At 40.3% G+C, this 17,632-nt stretch overlaps 1 protein-coding gene across 2 annotated transcripts in view; it reads right to left on the minus strand.

Annotated features, from left to right (window-relative positions):
- Positions 1–17,632, minus strand: part of ARFGEF3 (ARFGEF family member 3) — a 173,475-nt gene that overhangs the window by 120,244 nt on the left and 35,599 nt on the right. For both annotated transcript variants that reach the window (XM_028121412.2, XM_088024244.1), the window contains exons 3-4: positions 6,987–7,068; positions 3,860–3,991 (exon numbers count right to left, since the gene is read on the minus strand). In XM_028121412.2, coding sequence (XP_027977213.1) covers positions 3,860–3,991; positions 6,987–7,068 — 214 coding nt within the window. The remainder of the gene's footprint in view (positions 1–3,859; positions 3,992–6,986; positions 7,069–17,632) is intronic.

Here is a 17,632-nt window from a genome sequence, read left to right on the forward strand (position 1 = left end):
TGATCTAACCTCATTCCTATTTAATTTGTCAGGAGTGAGCATCATGGATTTTTTTTTCTTTAACCCTCCAGTTGAAAGTCCAGGGCCTTCTTTCGAAATGAGAATATTTCCCTCAGAATCCTGAGTTTCATTATTAGTTAGTTTGTTTAATCTTAGGGAAAGCTCTAAAAGAGGAAACCATATTATTTTCTCTCCAGGAATTTAATACAACCACTACATACTCTTAAGAGTGTGACAGTGTTCAATTTCTCGTGTTTATAATCACTACCAGATAGCAATATGTAAGATGCATGGCATAGCTTCTTAAAAAACAGCACCTGGGGTTTGTCATAAAAATGTGCTATGCTGTGGTTGAACCGGCATAAATAAAAACTAAAGGTTTTATATTGCATGGTGAGGCTTTATCGCTCCTGAATAGCGTACAGATATTTGAAAATGCCTACCATGTCTCACTTTAAAAGCTTTTCTAGTACCTACAAAATATTTATATAAAATGGATTTTTACAGGAGATGCCTGGTTTAGATCATTTATCATGAGGATGAGTTACATAGAAGCATCGAGAATAAATATACCCTTCATTTGTAATGGGAATCCAGCCTTTCCTTGAGGGCTCATCCAATTCTCTCCTTGTTAAATATCATTTTGGGAGAACAAGTGGCAAAAACATCTTAATATGGTAATGATATCAGCAAAACAAGGATGTATTTGGGAGTTTTTAGTTGGCCCATTATAAGTATTATAGCATCCAAGAGAAAAGGGCACACGCTTTTGAAGGTGACTAAAGTTACCACAGAAATTCTTCCTGCATAGAGAAATGGTATAAACATTATTATTATTTCCAAGCCAGAAATGCTCTAATTTGGATATGTCTTTATACCCAAATAATCTAAATGTCAGAAATAAGAGATGATCATGGAGCCCTCCTCTGTGGGCTCTCACAGTTGGACCACCAGCTCTGAAGTTCCCTTGATGCTAATAATAATAATAATATCACTCAGCTATGGTTAGTTATCTCGTCATTCATCTTTTAGCTGCTTGGCTAAAAATGTTTGTCTAAAATAGAAGTCTACTATAGGGGCGCCTGGGTGGCTCAGTCGTTAAGCGTCTGCCTTCGGCTCAGGTCATGATCCCAGGGTCCTGGGATCGAGCCCCGCATCGGGCTCCCTGCTCAGCGGGAAGCCTGCTTCTCCCTCTCCCACTCCCCCTGCTGTGTTCCCTCTCTCACTGTCTCTCTCTCTGTGTCAAATAAATAAATAAATATTAAAAATAAAATAAAATAAATGTATACTATAAAAAAATTAGTTGAAGGCTAGGTTTGTTGTTAACTGAAATATTTTTTCCCAATCCCAATGTCTAAATGGTTAAAAATAATAGCATAGGGCAAAGGCCCTTCTCTTTTTAAGCATTTTGGAAATCTAATTTTAAAGAATGGCAGCCCAAATTACTGTTTTCTTTTTTTCTGACAATGTCTGATTTCTTCCAGGACATTAACGACGAATACCAATGGCCTATCATGGGGTCATTAGAAAGTCCATTAAGATAGGCTTTCCAGGCTCTCCAGTAGAGTTAACATGTGTCGACTCCTGTCCTCCGCAAGGCTAGCAGAAGGCACTGCTGGGCTCGAACTAGGAAGCAGGCATAAGTCTTCAAAACAGGTGTTAACTGTTGACATAACCATTAAACATCCTGCTTCTCCAGGACTTTTAGAAGAATAGGTACTTTCTCCTTTTAATTTTTTTTTTGAAAGTTCAACTATATAGGTTTTATTGTTGTAATTTGCTTTTTTTTTACTGTTAATTAGAAATTCACTCACCAAATTATTATTATTTTTTAATCACCATCAAAATACCATCAACTTTTTTCAAAAAATGGAACAAATAATCCTAAAATTTGTATGGAACCAGAAAAGACCTCGAATAGCCAGAGGAATGTTGAAAAAGAAAAGCAAAGCTGGCGGCATCACAGTTCTGGACTTTAAGCTCTATTACAAAGCCGTCATCTCCTTTTAATTTTTAATACAAATTCCTGTATTCCACAAAAAAGTATATTCCTAGGAGAACTTCCGAAGAATGTGAGTCTGTGAGGTGTGAGTCTCTGTGTGACACCACAGCTCACCCTCCAGGATATGGAGGCCTAGTAATACCAGGACGACTCAACAAACTGGTTTTGGAAGCCACAGAAGTGGTTAACGTGGCAGCTGGCCTTGTCTCTCTCCCTCAACGGTGGCACGGAGGAAGTGGAAAGTAAAATAAGCTCTAGAAGGGATTACTCTTCGGTTCCTCTGAATGCACAGCTGCCAAACGTATGTCAGAGGACAAGGCAAAACTGTGCATTACAGAATCGAAGAGAGTTAAAGACGAATGAGATCTTCAAGATCAGCTGGCTCGGGGATTCTCAACGTTTACTTTAAGAATATTGCTAGGGGCGCCTGGGTGGCTCAGACAGTTAAGCATGTGCTTTCGGCTCAGGTCATGATCCTGGGGTTCTGGGATCGAGCCCTGAGTTGGGCTCCCTCCTCAGCGGGGAGTCTGCTTCTCCCTCTGCCTCTGCCCTTCCCCCCACTCATGCTCTTTCTCACTTTCTCAAATAAAGAATCTTTCAAAAAAATATAGAATATTCCTAGACGCACCCACTGAGAGTATGACTCAGCAGCAGCAGGTAAGAAGTAGTAGGCATATGTTAACACTTCCAAAGCACTTGCCTTATGCCAGATACCATGCTAAGTTCTTTACAAATATCACTTATTTAATCCTTGCAACAATCCTGTTGGGTAGGTGCTACTATTTCCCCCATTTTACAGATGAGGAGACCAAGGCACAGAGTGGTTAAGGAATCTGCCCGAGGACAACCAACTAGAGAGTGAATCAGCTGAGCTTCAGAGTCTCAGCTCGTCATCACTGCACTGAAATTACCCACCAACAACGGGCTATGGTGAGGCCCAGGGCATTAAGAAAATGTCATGACTGAAATCAGCTTTTCTGAATGGAGAAACCGAAACCCAGAGGAATGAAGTCTCTTATCCAAGACAGAAATCCTTCAGTGCATTTCCAGGAAGAAATCAACCATTATAGGACACCAACTGTTCTTAAATAGTTCTCTATACTTATTCCTCCAGGGAGAAAATGACTAGATGGCATTATTAAAAGCCAGCCCAGTGGTTCCTGCTGTGTTGCTCTGCTGTTCTGGGGCAGAGATTTCCATCCTCTTGGCTCAACTCACTGTTCATTCACAGGATAGGACACATTCCAGAGTCGGCATAAAGGGCTCCCAATCATGGCGATCCTCAAAGGGAGAGCACAGGGAAAGGGGAGGGAGAGATGCCATCCCCCAAAGTGGTTAACTGAAATGTGGGAGATAAGGTTCCCGTAATTTGAGGATAGACAAGAAAGATGTGATTCTGATGTGGTTCCCAAGGATGGTCTTCCTGACCCTACACTGACTATGTCTAAAGCCTTAGTATATGTGAAAACATCATTAGGTCACTGCTTTATTTTAACATAAACAGGCAGCAGAATACCCAGAATGACCAGATCTACCCTAAGCTGGACCTGCTCACGTGCATTCTCTCAAAGTGTGATAAATACGTTACCCAACAACATTGGATATGCGGGATCAGGCCAAAAATCATACAGATTTACTGAAATTCTGTCTTTTTACTTAGTTGTCATTTCTATTCAACAGTCCAGGTAATCCTGGGGGACCACACGCAAGAATAACCATGCATTCCAAACGAAGGGGGAGCTAGCAGGGCCACGATGCAGAGGCGCTTCCAAGATAACAAGGAGGGGCTGGGGGTGGGGGTGGGGGTCAGTCTGCTCCTGTCCCAGTGAGGCAAACTGGCAGCCATGTCAAACCAACCTTCATCACTTCCACCTGCAGGTCTTCATTGAGGGAAGGCGTCACTTTCACAGCATTCAGGATCTGATTGAGCAGCTGCTTCTCATCAGAGTCTGTTTCCATGGATACAAACCTCTCTTCTGACAGAAGCTTCTGTAGAGAGGCACAAGGCAATGATCACAGACAGGCTTTCCCCTGCTGCCTTAGTCTGTTGTACCTTAGTACGTACTGATGATAATTTTTCATACTCAGGAGCCATGGAGGTGGAGGCCATTCAGAAAGAATTCATGTTATGTGCCAACAAACAAGGAAAAATGCATCAAGCCTTTTGCAAACAGTGTGGGCAAAGACTTTTTGCTGCTATTGATAATTCACTCTAAATAACATGGCGACCATATAGGTTGTGTGGTTGGTGGGGATGGAGGATGACTGTGCTCAGGGGAATCTAGCACCTTAGCAAAGGTACATTCACACATACCCTTTCTGAGCATAGCTTTGTCACAGGAAAGGAGAAGATCTTGTAGACAACAAGTTCATTTTTCAGATATTTATTTACCTTTTTACTTCCTAACACGAACTGTCATTTACCCAAGAAGTAGTCATGAACTCACAAGTCTTAATGCACTTTTCATTAGAAAATGAACCCCACAAAAACCAGAATGAGAAGATGTTCACTTTCATGAGGTCTCTCAGGAGATATTACACCTCACCGTTCTTCTCTGTGAGGGGACAACTCTCATTTTTCATAAAATTCTGTCTTAGATTGTACCAAAACCCTCCCTAGAACTCCTACTCCTTCATCTTTTCCTGGAGCCACAAGGACTAAGCTAAAATATCAGAAGTCAGCTGTGAAGTCCACCTAAGTCTTTTCTTCTTCTTGGGCATCTTCAAATGTTCCTGGTGTGAGATGGCTTCACAGATCCTCTCCTGCTTAAAATGTGGCCTCCAGAGTGACTGTCACACTTTAAGGGGTGGTCTGATATTAAAGAATAGTGCAACCAAGAGCGCTCCCTAAGGTACACTCTGAACTCTGGGTGATTAAGATAGGTCACTGTAGGTTGATCCTTGGTAAAAAATGTACCATTCTGGTGAGTGATAATGGAGGAGGCTAGGCATGGGTGGGTGTAGGGGGCATATGGGAAATCTCCATACCTTCTTCTCAATTTTATTGTAAATCTAACACTGCTCTTAAACAAAAAATGTCTTAAAAATGTTTAAGATGGCAGAAGGGAAAGACAAAAAGAAATGGGGTCTTTGGTGGCACCATTGAGCTGTCACACCAAACCTAGAACTGCCTGCCTCTAGAATTCTAGTTATGTGAGATAATTAAATGTGTTCATTGCCTAAAACCAAAAGCCAAAAAACAGCAATGCATAACTTTAATTATATTCTCAGATCAAATGAGCTTAGTTGTAAGTCACAGTACATTCTATGCTGACTCACCCTGAAATCCCTAATTCTCATTCACAAGGGCTGCAATTAAGCTATTCTTCTCATCCTGTCCATTTTTGAGAGCTTCGTGTAAGATTTTATATTTATCCCTGTTAAATCTCTCCTCGTCCCCTTCAGCGTAGAGTTGCAGCCATGAAGAACTTTTGGAATTCTGAACTCTCTACAAAGAGAGTGTAAGGACTTCCTCTCTTAGTGGAATGTCACTGCAGATCCAGAAAAGAAGTATTTCAAACCTTCTTAGGACTCCCTGACATTTTGTCCACATCCTCTCAAAAGAGATTTTTTTTTCACCATCATGCAGTGCATGCCGGGCACCCTAGAGTTAAGTTTATATACAAACTTGCTTTTACTTGAAGTGATAAGGACTGGAAAGCCCTATAATAATGCGAAAGTTCAGAGGAAATAACAGGGTGGCAAGAGGAAGACTCATGGTCCACCAAGTCACTGGAGTTAACACGATAAAGCAAGCCATTGAAAACATGGTTCTGTAAGCTTAGAGTGTTTGGGAGTTAAAAAAGTAAATGGGGGGCGCCTGGGTGGCTCAGTCAGTTAAACGGCTGACTCTTGATTTCGGCTCAGGTCATGATCTCAGGGTCCTGGGATTAAGTCCCGCATTGGGCTCCATGCTCAGCGGGGAGTCTGCTCAAGATTCTCTTTCTCCCTCTCCCCTCCCCCTTCCCCCACTCTTGCACACTCTCTCTCCCTCTCTAAAATAAATAAATCTCAAAAAAAATAAATGGGAACTCTGTACAATACTAGAGAAAAGGGAACATACATAGCAGGTCAAAAAAACTCCCATTCACAGTCACAGTCAGCCCAATCACCTTGGAGAAAGCAAAGAGTTTTTAACAACACTGACAATGTTTAAAAAGGTCTAATGTTAAAGCATATTAAAATGTACATTATCTAATTTCAATACACTGGAGAAAGAATATTGCCATAGTCTTCTCACTCTTTCATATGTATGAGAAAGACACTTAAAGGATGAAATAGTACACGCTAATGTGAAAAGACATCTGACAAATGCCACCAATCCATGGCCACCCTGAATAAACCCCACAGGCTTGTCACTTAGAAACTAAGCCACTTAAAAGTCAATATATTATACAGTCATCACCTTTGCACTGTTGGAATTAGACCTATTCTATATGGTGTAAAATACAAATGAACAAATGCTCAGAGAAGAAAGTGTTCAAGCAGTCTCGCTTCTCTCATTAGGCCGATTTTTTTTCCCTCCCATCCTTGCTCTGGAAACAAAACACATGAATTCATTCACCCGCCTAGCTGTAAAATAGAAAATAAGACAAAATCTTTCCAGTTTACTATTAATTCTCCTACACAGAACCAAAGATGTTGGGTGTATACAAGATTTTGATTGGTACAGAACTTGAGGTGTCTCTCTTGGGATCCTTTGCCCTCCTAAAGTTGGACATTCCTCCAAATACTTAATTTCTGTGTGAGCTTAGCTGGAAATCAGTGTCAGATGACAAACGCTCAACAAGCTAATGCTATGCCCAGAGAAATGCTGGTAAATACAAGAAAATTCTGTTATCCTCTATGGTTATCACCTAGTTCAACCAAATTGCGGTCCAGGTCTTTAAACAGCTAGTATTTAAAAATGTTAACTATTTGCTCTTTCAATGCCAAAGTAGCCCATCAATTTCTGTCACCTGGTTGTGCCCAGTGAGAGCCATACCTGTATTCCTGCCAAGGCATGTTGGGCCAGTTTCACATTCCTGGATTCCAAAGCCAACTGGAGAGGAAGCAAGCATTTCTCCCTGGCAAACACATAAATAAGGACAACATATGAGCTCAGCAAAGCTGACAGTCAAGTGATAACAAGCCTTATGCACACCCACTCCCAAATGCTGTGACACACATACATAAAAACTATAGCCAGTAATAAAAATGCACATGGACTTGAAAAAAAACACAGCAAAAAAATCTGTGCTGAAATGACAGCATATCAGCACCTGCCTTGGCCACAGGAAGAGCCAGCCTCAACCAATTGTGTTGATGCACAAATTATTACATGGTGGGACTCTCAGCAGTCCATGCACGCACGTGCCTTGCTCTTTCCTAAATACAATTGTTGTACCCAGTACATCTGGGGTGAGCTACTCTAGAAAGCACCATTTATATAGATTTCAATGCCTTGTTCATACCTCTCTCTCACCTACAAAGGGAATGCATCACTACCACTACTCTACCTCATCAATATAAATCGAAATTCTATTAACTTGTCAATTTCTCTCCAATTCAAAATGTTCAACAATCATTTATAATTTTTAAATTCTTTTTTTATTCCCCATCAGGTAGAGCTGAGTTTTGTGATGGGTTCCTAATAAACATGCTTCCAAGACAGAAATATAAATATCAGCAGCTTTCACCAATGAGAAGTATGTGGTACCATGGGAGAGGTGAAAAAGAAATATGTGGGGAGGTACCTGGATATTGTAAAGCTTAAAAAAATAACTGGGCACTAAAATATGTTAGGAATAAACCAAAAGAGCTATAAAAAATCATCTTTCTGTTAGAACATTCACTCTAAATAATTAAACAATATCCAAGAATTTTAATCAACCTATTATTTCCCCATGGAACTACACTGGCACAACAAATGGAATGTTACTTAATTTTACCAGGTTCCCGCCCCCCCCCCCCATTTAAACCACAGCAACCTCATTTTTATCTATTTTATATTTTCAGCATAAACTGAAAGCTACAGGGTGAGACTACAGGACTTCGTCTTTGGAGAAATAAGGGTCACTGTTGTAGAACACAATGAAACAGAAAGTTAATTATAGCTCTGAGTCCTTCCTATCCACCCTGTAGCTCTGCTGCTTTTCTTTGGATCCTCCACAGCAGCTCCACGATAGATGAAGCAAGAGTCACAGGCCCTCTCTCATGCTGGCCACAAAGACAGAACAAAGACAGACTCCATCAGAGAGAACATTAGCCTTCCCAGTCCTTCTCACCTCTCCCCTCACCAACCCAATGCTACAGTGGCCATTTTTACATGACAATCGATTAACACTGCAGCCATTTTTCATTAGACACATCCTGTGACAGATGGATAAATTACCCAACTGTGTTCCTTCCAGCTGGGGGGGGCTGAAATTTTGTCACCATACTGTTACTGGCAGCTTAACTTCCATTACAAGGCAAACACGGCTATGCAGTCCATTAAAGCAGGAGTTGCTGATTGTTGCCAAGTTGTTTTTTTTTTTTTTCTTTTGTTTTAATCAGAACCAGTATATAAGCCAGAAAAATTAACTGGAAGGGTGAATGTTGAGCAGTAGAAATAACAGGCAGATGGAGTATTAACAGAAGAACCATAGAATCTCATCTGTAAACCCTTGAAACCATCAAATTTCCAACAGGATTCATTCATTGGGAAAGAACTTTCAGCTCACATTTGAGGTCAGATCTGCCAATGAAGGCGCAGTACCAATGAGCAAGTATGGAGGTCCAAAACCCTCACGGTCTTACAGCCTGGAGGAAGGAAAGTCTCTGCTAAATGGCCCTGTGCTGAAAATGCACAGGGAGCACACATTACCCACCAAGGGCACCAAACAAGAGTGGAGGCCACATTCAGCAGCCACAAGGATACTCTGGAAATGCTGAACCTCCCGACCCTTGGGAAGCAGTATTATGTTTGCATATAAACAACTGCAGACTCATATCGCCCTGCTGTCTTCAGAAAGAGTCCTTGAAATCCTCATTCTATTTTCTCATCTACTTCCACATTCACACAATTTGTACTGCAGACCTCAGCCAGGTTGGGGACAAATGCCAGGGCCACCAGGTTGCACCAGGATTCTAGGGGACATCACTGAATGGCCTGCTCCCTGTGCTAGTCATGGTCACGGACAGGACTGAAACATGTAAGTGGTTCAGCTAAATGTGGGCTGAATAGAAAGGTATCAGTGTTTAGTGGAAAGAACATGGGCTATGGAACCACATAGACCTGGATTCAAACCCTTACTATAAATTGTATGATGATCTCAGTCAAGATACTTAACTTTGTTGGGTCTTACTTCCCAATCCATAAAAAGGGCTTCTGATGACCAATCCTGCAGGGTTGCAGGAAGGAGTACAGATAATATATCAAGGGTTGGCAAACTTTTTCCATAGAGAGGCAGGTAATAAATATTTTAGGTTTTCTGTCCACATTGTCTCTGTCCTAAGTACTCAACTCTGCCATAGCTCAAGAGCAGTTATAGACAATACATAAATCAATAAGCATGGCTATGTCCCAATAAAACTGTATTTACAAAAATAGGCAATAAGCCAGATTTGGCCTACAGGCTATAGTATGCCCAGTCCTGATACAGACAAAGGCAGCACAGATCATGATTTGCTCCACAGGATAATAAGATCTAATCTTGTCAGAATATGTAGAAAGATTTTGGACAGGACATGGAGCTAACTGTCCTGGGAGGGTTTTGACAAAACCAGGCTCTCTCCTAGAGGGAGATCTTACAGAACCAAGATCTCTCTTAGGAAAATAAGTGTTTTCAGAAAGCTGACAGAGATTTCATCTAGATTTCATCTAAGCCAAGCACTCCATCCATCCAACCATCTATTCAACCAACACTTGAGCACCAGCAAGACACCGTCACGGATGCTCAGAAAAATCTGGCCAAAAACACAACTGAACAGATACTTGCTTTCATTTCATTCAAGGAAAGAAAGAAAAAAATAAAATTAGCACTTATTTCTCTGTTTAGTGTACCTGTCACTTCAACCTTAAAATAGGCACTTTTACCCTGTTTTACATTTGAGAAACTGGAGGTTCAGAGAGGTTCTGTAGCCCGCCCAAGGCTACATAGCTAAAATCTGCTGAAGACAATCCAAGTGGAAATCCATCTGACCCCCAAGACCAAGTTCCTTCCAACACCCTTTGGTCTCAAAAGATCAAAGCAAAATTAGGATAGATCTATTTCTTAAGCTTTTCTGGATCACGAACATAAAATACCTGGCATACGACCCTCTTCCTAGGGAAGTACAGAAATCATTTCAGGGGACTCATGACTCCCCAAATGCCAACTTCATATGTATCCCAAGTTAAAAGCCCCTGACCTCAAGGGAAAGGACCTTGCCCAACATGGTGGAAATTTTGATGGGTCAGAGAAGAGGGACATGTTCCCTGACTGGGCTTAAGTTCCAGAAGGATAGGCTCTGAACTGATGTTACGCTGAGCCCTGGGGCAGAGAGGGAGCTGTCTCTCTCTCTCTCTCTCTCTCTCTCTCTCTGTGTGTGTGTGTGTGTGTGATGACTCTTCAGGATCCAAGGTCTCTGCTCCCCTCAGACCTAGCGGTGCCCTAGATTAGCATCACAAGCCTCAGCTCCTGACTTCAACAGGAAATGAACACATGGGAAATGAAAGAAGCTCATAGGCACAACTGATTTCATTGCTTGCTCTGTGGTATCATAAAAACTCTGCTGCCTTACTTTTTTTCCTTTTTAAGAGATTTTAATAAAAGAGAATAACAGGCCTGTTAATTGGGTCTCAGGATGACATTTATAATGAAGTTGCAAGGTGGCACACACCAGTCCCCTTTGCACATAACATATTAGAATAAATCATCTTTTGATCTTTCTAGATGCTGCCTCATTGGGAAAAGGGCATACCAGATATCAATATTCAGTTACATTAAGTGATTATTTTTTATGCACAGGCACATATGTGCAAGTTCCCTCTTGCCTAATTAAATAAGGGCAGTGGCCTCAGGTTTCATGTCCTGACATGCGATTATTTCTTAAAGAAGAAGAATCGGCAGTGTTGCATATGCATGAGGAGGACATCATCCCGTGACACTGTGTCTGGTTGTGTCAAGGAGACTAAACCTATTTCCTTTACTGTGTTGCAAGACCAACTTTACTGGGCTAGAAGATAGCAATGAACACAGGGAAATGAAAATAGGTGAATGGGGGAAAGTTAGGATTTACCAAAAACTAGCTTTCAATACCAACTTCAATATGAACTTCAAGTAAAACCAAATCAACTCCTGAATGTTGGGCTGATTACTCTTTGATGAACCACATGGGAAAGCACACAGAGACACTCTAGATCTGTAAGGTCTGCCGACACTCTCCAATTCTAGGATTCTAGGATCTGAGCCATTTATTCAATAATGGTCTGAAATGCTTCATATAATAACCATGGCTCTGGATGAAAATCAGAGGCACCTATGTGCAAACGTACATGATCACACATTCATCTTTCCTATTTTATTTAATTACAACTTTTGAAAGTAGAGATTGAACTGTCGACAAGACAAAGAAATATTAGATTACTTGCCCAAGGTCTCATGTTTGTAAATGAAACAGCTGTGATTTAAACTTGGACCATATGGGTCTTCAAAACCCGTAGCCTAGGCCTCCACCATGTCTTCACCAGCAGACAGCTCCCCACCAACTGTGGCAGACACATGGCTTTAAAAAACAGCAGTTCAAATGTCTCCCAGGTTAAAAGACTAGGGACAGGCATCAAACAAGTAATGTAAATTATCTTATTTTGAGTGACCACTGATGAAGCAATGCATTATATTGACAGAGGGTATGTAGTTATGAAAAGGTATAGACAGTTTGGATGAATGGGAAAATGTGGCTTTAAAACCCAGTTGCTGAGTTTAAGCTACAGCCATCTACTTTTCCTAGTAGCCACAGACCTTCCTAATTTGAGTTCAGGAGGTTTTTCACCGCTTCCCCTCCCCCCTTGTGTGACACTTGGGACTTTATTATTCGTGTTTATGAAGACTGAGGCTGTAAACAGTTTGTACCAACACTGATGAATTTTCATTGATTAAGCTTCGCCAGAGCCAATTCTATTGAACCAACTGGAATTGAATTGGTTCCTTAATTGACTTTCCCTGTGGTGTTAAAAAGGTTTCCATTGTGTTATGATTTTTATTTCTACTTTCATAAAATTATTTTTATCAGTATCAATCCTTTTATATTTCATAATAAAGATTAGATTCATCTTCCAGGAAATTTTTTAGGCTCTACGAATGCAACTATGAACAACATAAAATTCCTTCTCTCCTGCAGGCTTTCAAGATTTCCTAGCAAGCCCACTGCAATTGTTAAGTTGAGCACATGAAATTGCCATTTTTGCAGGTTGGAAAGGGTTGAATATCAGCGATTTTATATGATTTAATCTATTTTTAAAATCCCAAATAAGATGGTTATGTTTATATTTTCTCTCAAAATATATATTTTCACTATCATTTTATTATAAAAGATTTACATGTACCTAAAAACATTCAAATAGTACAGAGGGATAGATAGCAATGAAAGTCAATTAGGGTACTCTCTGACAGAGTGAGCTGAATGTTGACGATGGGTGTTTTCAGACCGTGGCATGGGGGAATCTTTTGTTTTTTATACTTTCTATTTGTATCAATTTTTATAAAATAACTCTAGAATATACTTGCATAGTCTGAACAAAATATTTTTTAAAGCCATAAAGCCATTGGCTCCTTATCAAAATAACCATCATTTTGTTTCCTTCTGTTCAGCCCAAAAAGGTGAGTGCCTTTGCTTGTATACAGGCAAAATATTAAACATGGAACTAATTTCCTCCCATTTCTTCCTGGTGCTCACTTTGACAGTCCATGTATTCTTGTTTTATTTTTTTGAGACAGAGAGCGCACACACACACACACACACACACACACACACACACAGGGGTGGCTGGCAGTGGGCGGGGTAGGGGGGAGAGGAGGGAGGTTGGCAGAGGGAGAGGGAGAGAGAGAATCTTCAGCAGGCTCCATGCCCAGCATGGAGCCCAACGCAGGTCTTGATCTCATGACCCTGAGATCATGACCTGAGCCAAATTCAAGAGTTGGACGTGTAACTGACTAAGCCACCCGGGTGCCCCATTATGGTCCGTGTATTCTTTACGGCAATGATACCTGCTGTCTTCTAGTCCATAAGGAAAGCCTCCGTTTACATGATGGGCCACACTATGCTAATTTATTTGTTTTTGCAGTGAAAGGACAGCTACAGGCAATTAAGTAGGCTTAACAATCATCTGAAAACTTGTAAATACTATCTGGATTTTTTTTTAATTTTTTTAAAATTTTTTTATTATGTTCAGTTAGGCAACACAGAGTTCATCATTAGTTTTTGATGCAGTGTTCAATGATCCATTAGCTGCGTATAACACCCTGTGCTCATCACAGCACGTGCTCTCCTCAATACCCATCACCCAGCTACCCCATCCCCCCACCCCCCTCCCTTCTGTAATCCTCAATTTGGAGTCCAGAGTCTCTCAGGGTTCGTCTCCCTCTCTGATTTCTTCCCCTTCAGTTTTCCCTCCCTTCCCCTGTGGTCCTCCTCGCTATTCCTTACGTTCCACATAGGAGTGAGACCATATGATAATTGTCTTTCTCTGCTTGACTTATTTCACTTAGCACAATCCCCTCCGGTTCCATCCATGTCGATGCAAATGGTTAGGTATTCATCTTCTCTGAGGGCTGAGTAATATTCCATTCCTGCTATGAATATTGGGGTGCATGTGCCCCTTCTTTTCACTACATCTGTATCTTTGGGGTAAATACCTAGTAGGGCAATTGCTGGGTTCTATTCCATTTACAATAGCACCAAAAACCGTAAGATACCTAGGAATAAACCTAACCAAAGAGGTAAAGGATCTATACTCTACAAACTACAGAACACTTATGAAAGAAATTGAGGAAGACACAAAGAGATGGAAAAACGTTCCAAGCTCATGGATCGGAAGAATAAACATTGTTAAAACGTCTATGCTGCCCAGAGCAATCTACACTTTCCATGCCTTCCCTATCAAAATATCATTGGCATTTTTCACAGAGCTGAAACAAACAATCCTAAAATTTGTATGGAACCAGAAAAGACCCCAAATTGCCAGGGGAATGTTGAAAAAGAAAACCAAAGCTGGGGGCATCACGATGCCTGACTTTAAGCTATATTACTATCTGGATTTTACCTTTGCTATCTGATAGGTCTAATGGCTCCTACTCTATAGTAGATGGGTATATGTATGGAGGTAGGTTAAATTTGTTCAAACTCTAGAATTTACCTTGAAAATCACATTTTTCTAAGAGACAAGTTTATTTTCTTCACATTTTTTTTTTTTTTAATAAAAGAAGGCAATTCAACTCTGGAAAACAGTATGGAGGTTCCTCAAAAAGTTGAAAATAGAGCTACCCTATGACCCAGCAATTGCACTACTGGGTATTTACCCCGAAGATACAAATGTAGTGATCTGAAGGGGTACATGTACCCCAATGTTTATAGGAGCAATGTCCACAATAGCCAAACTATGGAAAGAGCCAAGATGTCCATCAACAGATGAATGGATAAAGAAGATGTGGTACATATATACAATGGAATATTATGCAGCCATCAAAAAATCCCCAAATCTTGCCATTTGCAACAATGTGGATGGAACTAGAGAGTATTATGTTAAGTGAAATAAGTCAATCAGAGAAAGACATGTATCATATGATCTCACTGATATGAGGAATTTTTTTTTAATTTTTTATTGTTATATTAATCACTATACATTACATCATTAGTTTTTGATGTAGTGTTCCATGATTCATTGTTTGTGCATAACACCCAGTGCTCCACGCAGAACGTGCCCTTTAATACCCATCACCAGGCTAACCCATCCCCACCCCCCTCCCCTCTAGAACCCTCAGTTTGTTTTTCAGAGTCCATCGTCTCTCATGGTTCGTCTCCCCCTCCGACTCACTCCCCTTCATTCTTCCCCTCCTGCTATCTTCTTCTTCTTTTTTTTTTTCTTGACATATATTGCATTATTTGTTTCAGAAGTACAGATCTGTGATTCAACAGTCTTGCACAATTCACAGTGCTCACCATAGCACATACCCTACCCAATGTCTATCACCCAGCCACCCCATCCCGCCCACCCCCGACCACTCCAGCAACCCTCAGTTTGTTTCCTGAGATTAAGAATTCCCTCTATCAGTGAGGTCATATGATACATGTCTTTCTCTGATTGACTTATTTCACTCAGCATAACACCCACCAGTTCCATCCACGTCGTTGCAAATGGCAAGATCTCATTCCTTTTGATGGCTGCATAATATTCCATTGTGTATATATATACCACATCTTCTTTATCCATTCATCTGTCGATGGACATCTTGGCTCTTTCCACAGTTTGGCTATTGTGGACACTGCTGCTATAAACATTGGGGTGCACGTACCCCTTCGGGTCCCTACATTTGTATCTTTGTGGTAAATACCCAGTAGTGCAATTGCTGGATTGTATGGTATGATATGAGGAATTCTTAATCTCAGGAAACAAATTGAGGGTTGCTAGAGTGGTGGGGGGTCGGAGGGATGGGTGGCTGGGTGATAGACATTGGGGAGGGTATGTGCTGTGGTGAGCACTGTGAATTGTGTAAGACTGATGAATCACAGACCTGTACCTCTGAAACAAATAATACATTATATGTTAAAAAAATAAATAAAATAAAAGATTAAAAATAAATAATAACACATAATGTGTATTGAATGGAGCACTGGGTGTTACATGCAATGAATCATGGAACACTACATCAACAACTAATGATGGAATATATGGTGATTAACATAACATAATAAAATAAAATTTAAAAAAAAGTAACATAAACACAAAAAATATCTTGTTCCATTCTTGTGAGGAGACAATGGTAAACCCATTTACCTTTTTCATTTCAGTTTTCATCTAATATTCTTACAGTATTTAAAAAATAAAGAACATTAAATATCAAGAAAACAGTTCATAAAGGAGAGTGCATTTTTATTCATTCTGAAAATACCGTTTTCCAGTTTTACTGAGACTTAATGACCTATATTAGTTTTAGGTGTACGACATGATTTGATATATGTGTATACTGCAAAATGATTGCCACAATAAGTTAACATCTAACACCTCACATAGTTACATTTTTTGTCTTGTGATGAGAATTTTGAAGAGGACTCTCTTAGCGACTTTCAAATATACAACAGTGTTGTTAACTGTAGTCACCATGCTGTACATGACATCTCAGACCTTATTTATCTTTGGAAAAAAATTAAAGACACATCATGGCTTGATATTTTCCCTACAATCTGGGTTTATCAGTATTAATACTTCTGCCATAAGATATACATTCTGTATAATTCAGTAGAAAAACACTAAAGTTTTTTTTTTTAATTTCTGAGAAAAAGAGACATGAAGTCCATGCTAATCATAAGGGAGGCTGCTCTGGAATTCATTTGTTCTATAACTATTGAGCATTTATTATGTTCAGGGCATTACAGAGGGAAAAGCAGCCATCATTCCTGTCCAAGATAGGGGCAAGTGTCAATTCACCTTCCGATCATCAAAAAGAAGGAAAATACCTGAGAACTGTTAGCATCAGGGCTATTAAGGTCAGCTGAGCCTATAAAGATGAGCGAGTCCAATGAAAAGATCAAAGCAAGTGGCCTTCTCCTTCCATCGGACACAAACGTTGTTTTGGACACAACATATTGGCTTTCTTCTTTGGCTTGAGTGTTCTGTCACTGTCAACCAGATGATGCCTGATTGATACACGAGAGAGGAGCCACGCAAGTATAGAAACGCCGTTTATTAAAGCCTTCAGTGTGCCAGGCACCACTTCAAGAGCTCAGACACATGATCTACACTTTAAGCTTCATGTCAGCCCAATTACGAGGGACAAAAAGTATGGGCATTTATCGATGAAGGACAATGGGATAAGAGAGGAAACCTCAGTCCTGGAAAAGAGGCTGAGCAGCAACGGGAGCCGTGAACCCAAGCTCCTCCGCAGCAGATGACCTTAACGGCTACCATTCTGTTGCTCTCAAATCCTGTTCCAAGACTGGGTTAAGCATTCTACACCCAGTAAGCCTGTGAAGGATCTTTTGGGAAAAACAAACAAAGAAACAAACAAACAGCCCAGCCTTCTTTCTTCTTGTCCATTGTCAATCCAACCTTACATTTCCTCACATTATCTCCCACATCAACAATTTACCCAATGACTTGTACATTTTTCCACTGTGAAACACTGCAAACTCTTTCTCACCTCCATCAACACGCTTAGCAATTCCTCATATAACCTTTCTTGTGGCACCACATAAAGGTTTATTCTTCAAGACTTCCATAAAAAATAATTTGTCAATAGCTATCAAGAGGTTACAAACGTGAGTATGTTTCGCCGAGGGTTTTCTACTCCATGAAACCTTTCTAAAGAAATCATTATACACGATGCAAAGACTTTTTATTGTCATTTTATTTATTTATAATGTAAATAAGGTTAAAGAAATCATGGCACATTTATAGAAGGGAATAATAGA

This window comes from Eumetopias jubatus, unplaced genomic scaffold, assembly GCF_037043125.1.
Source record: "Eumetopias jubatus isolate StellerSeaLion01/CBP00866 unplaced genomic scaffold, mEumJub1_p1.0 scaffold_6, whole genome shotgun sequence".
Taxonomy (NCBI): domain Eukaryota; kingdom Metazoa; phylum Chordata; class Mammalia; order Carnivora; family Otariidae; genus Eumetopias; species Eumetopias jubatus.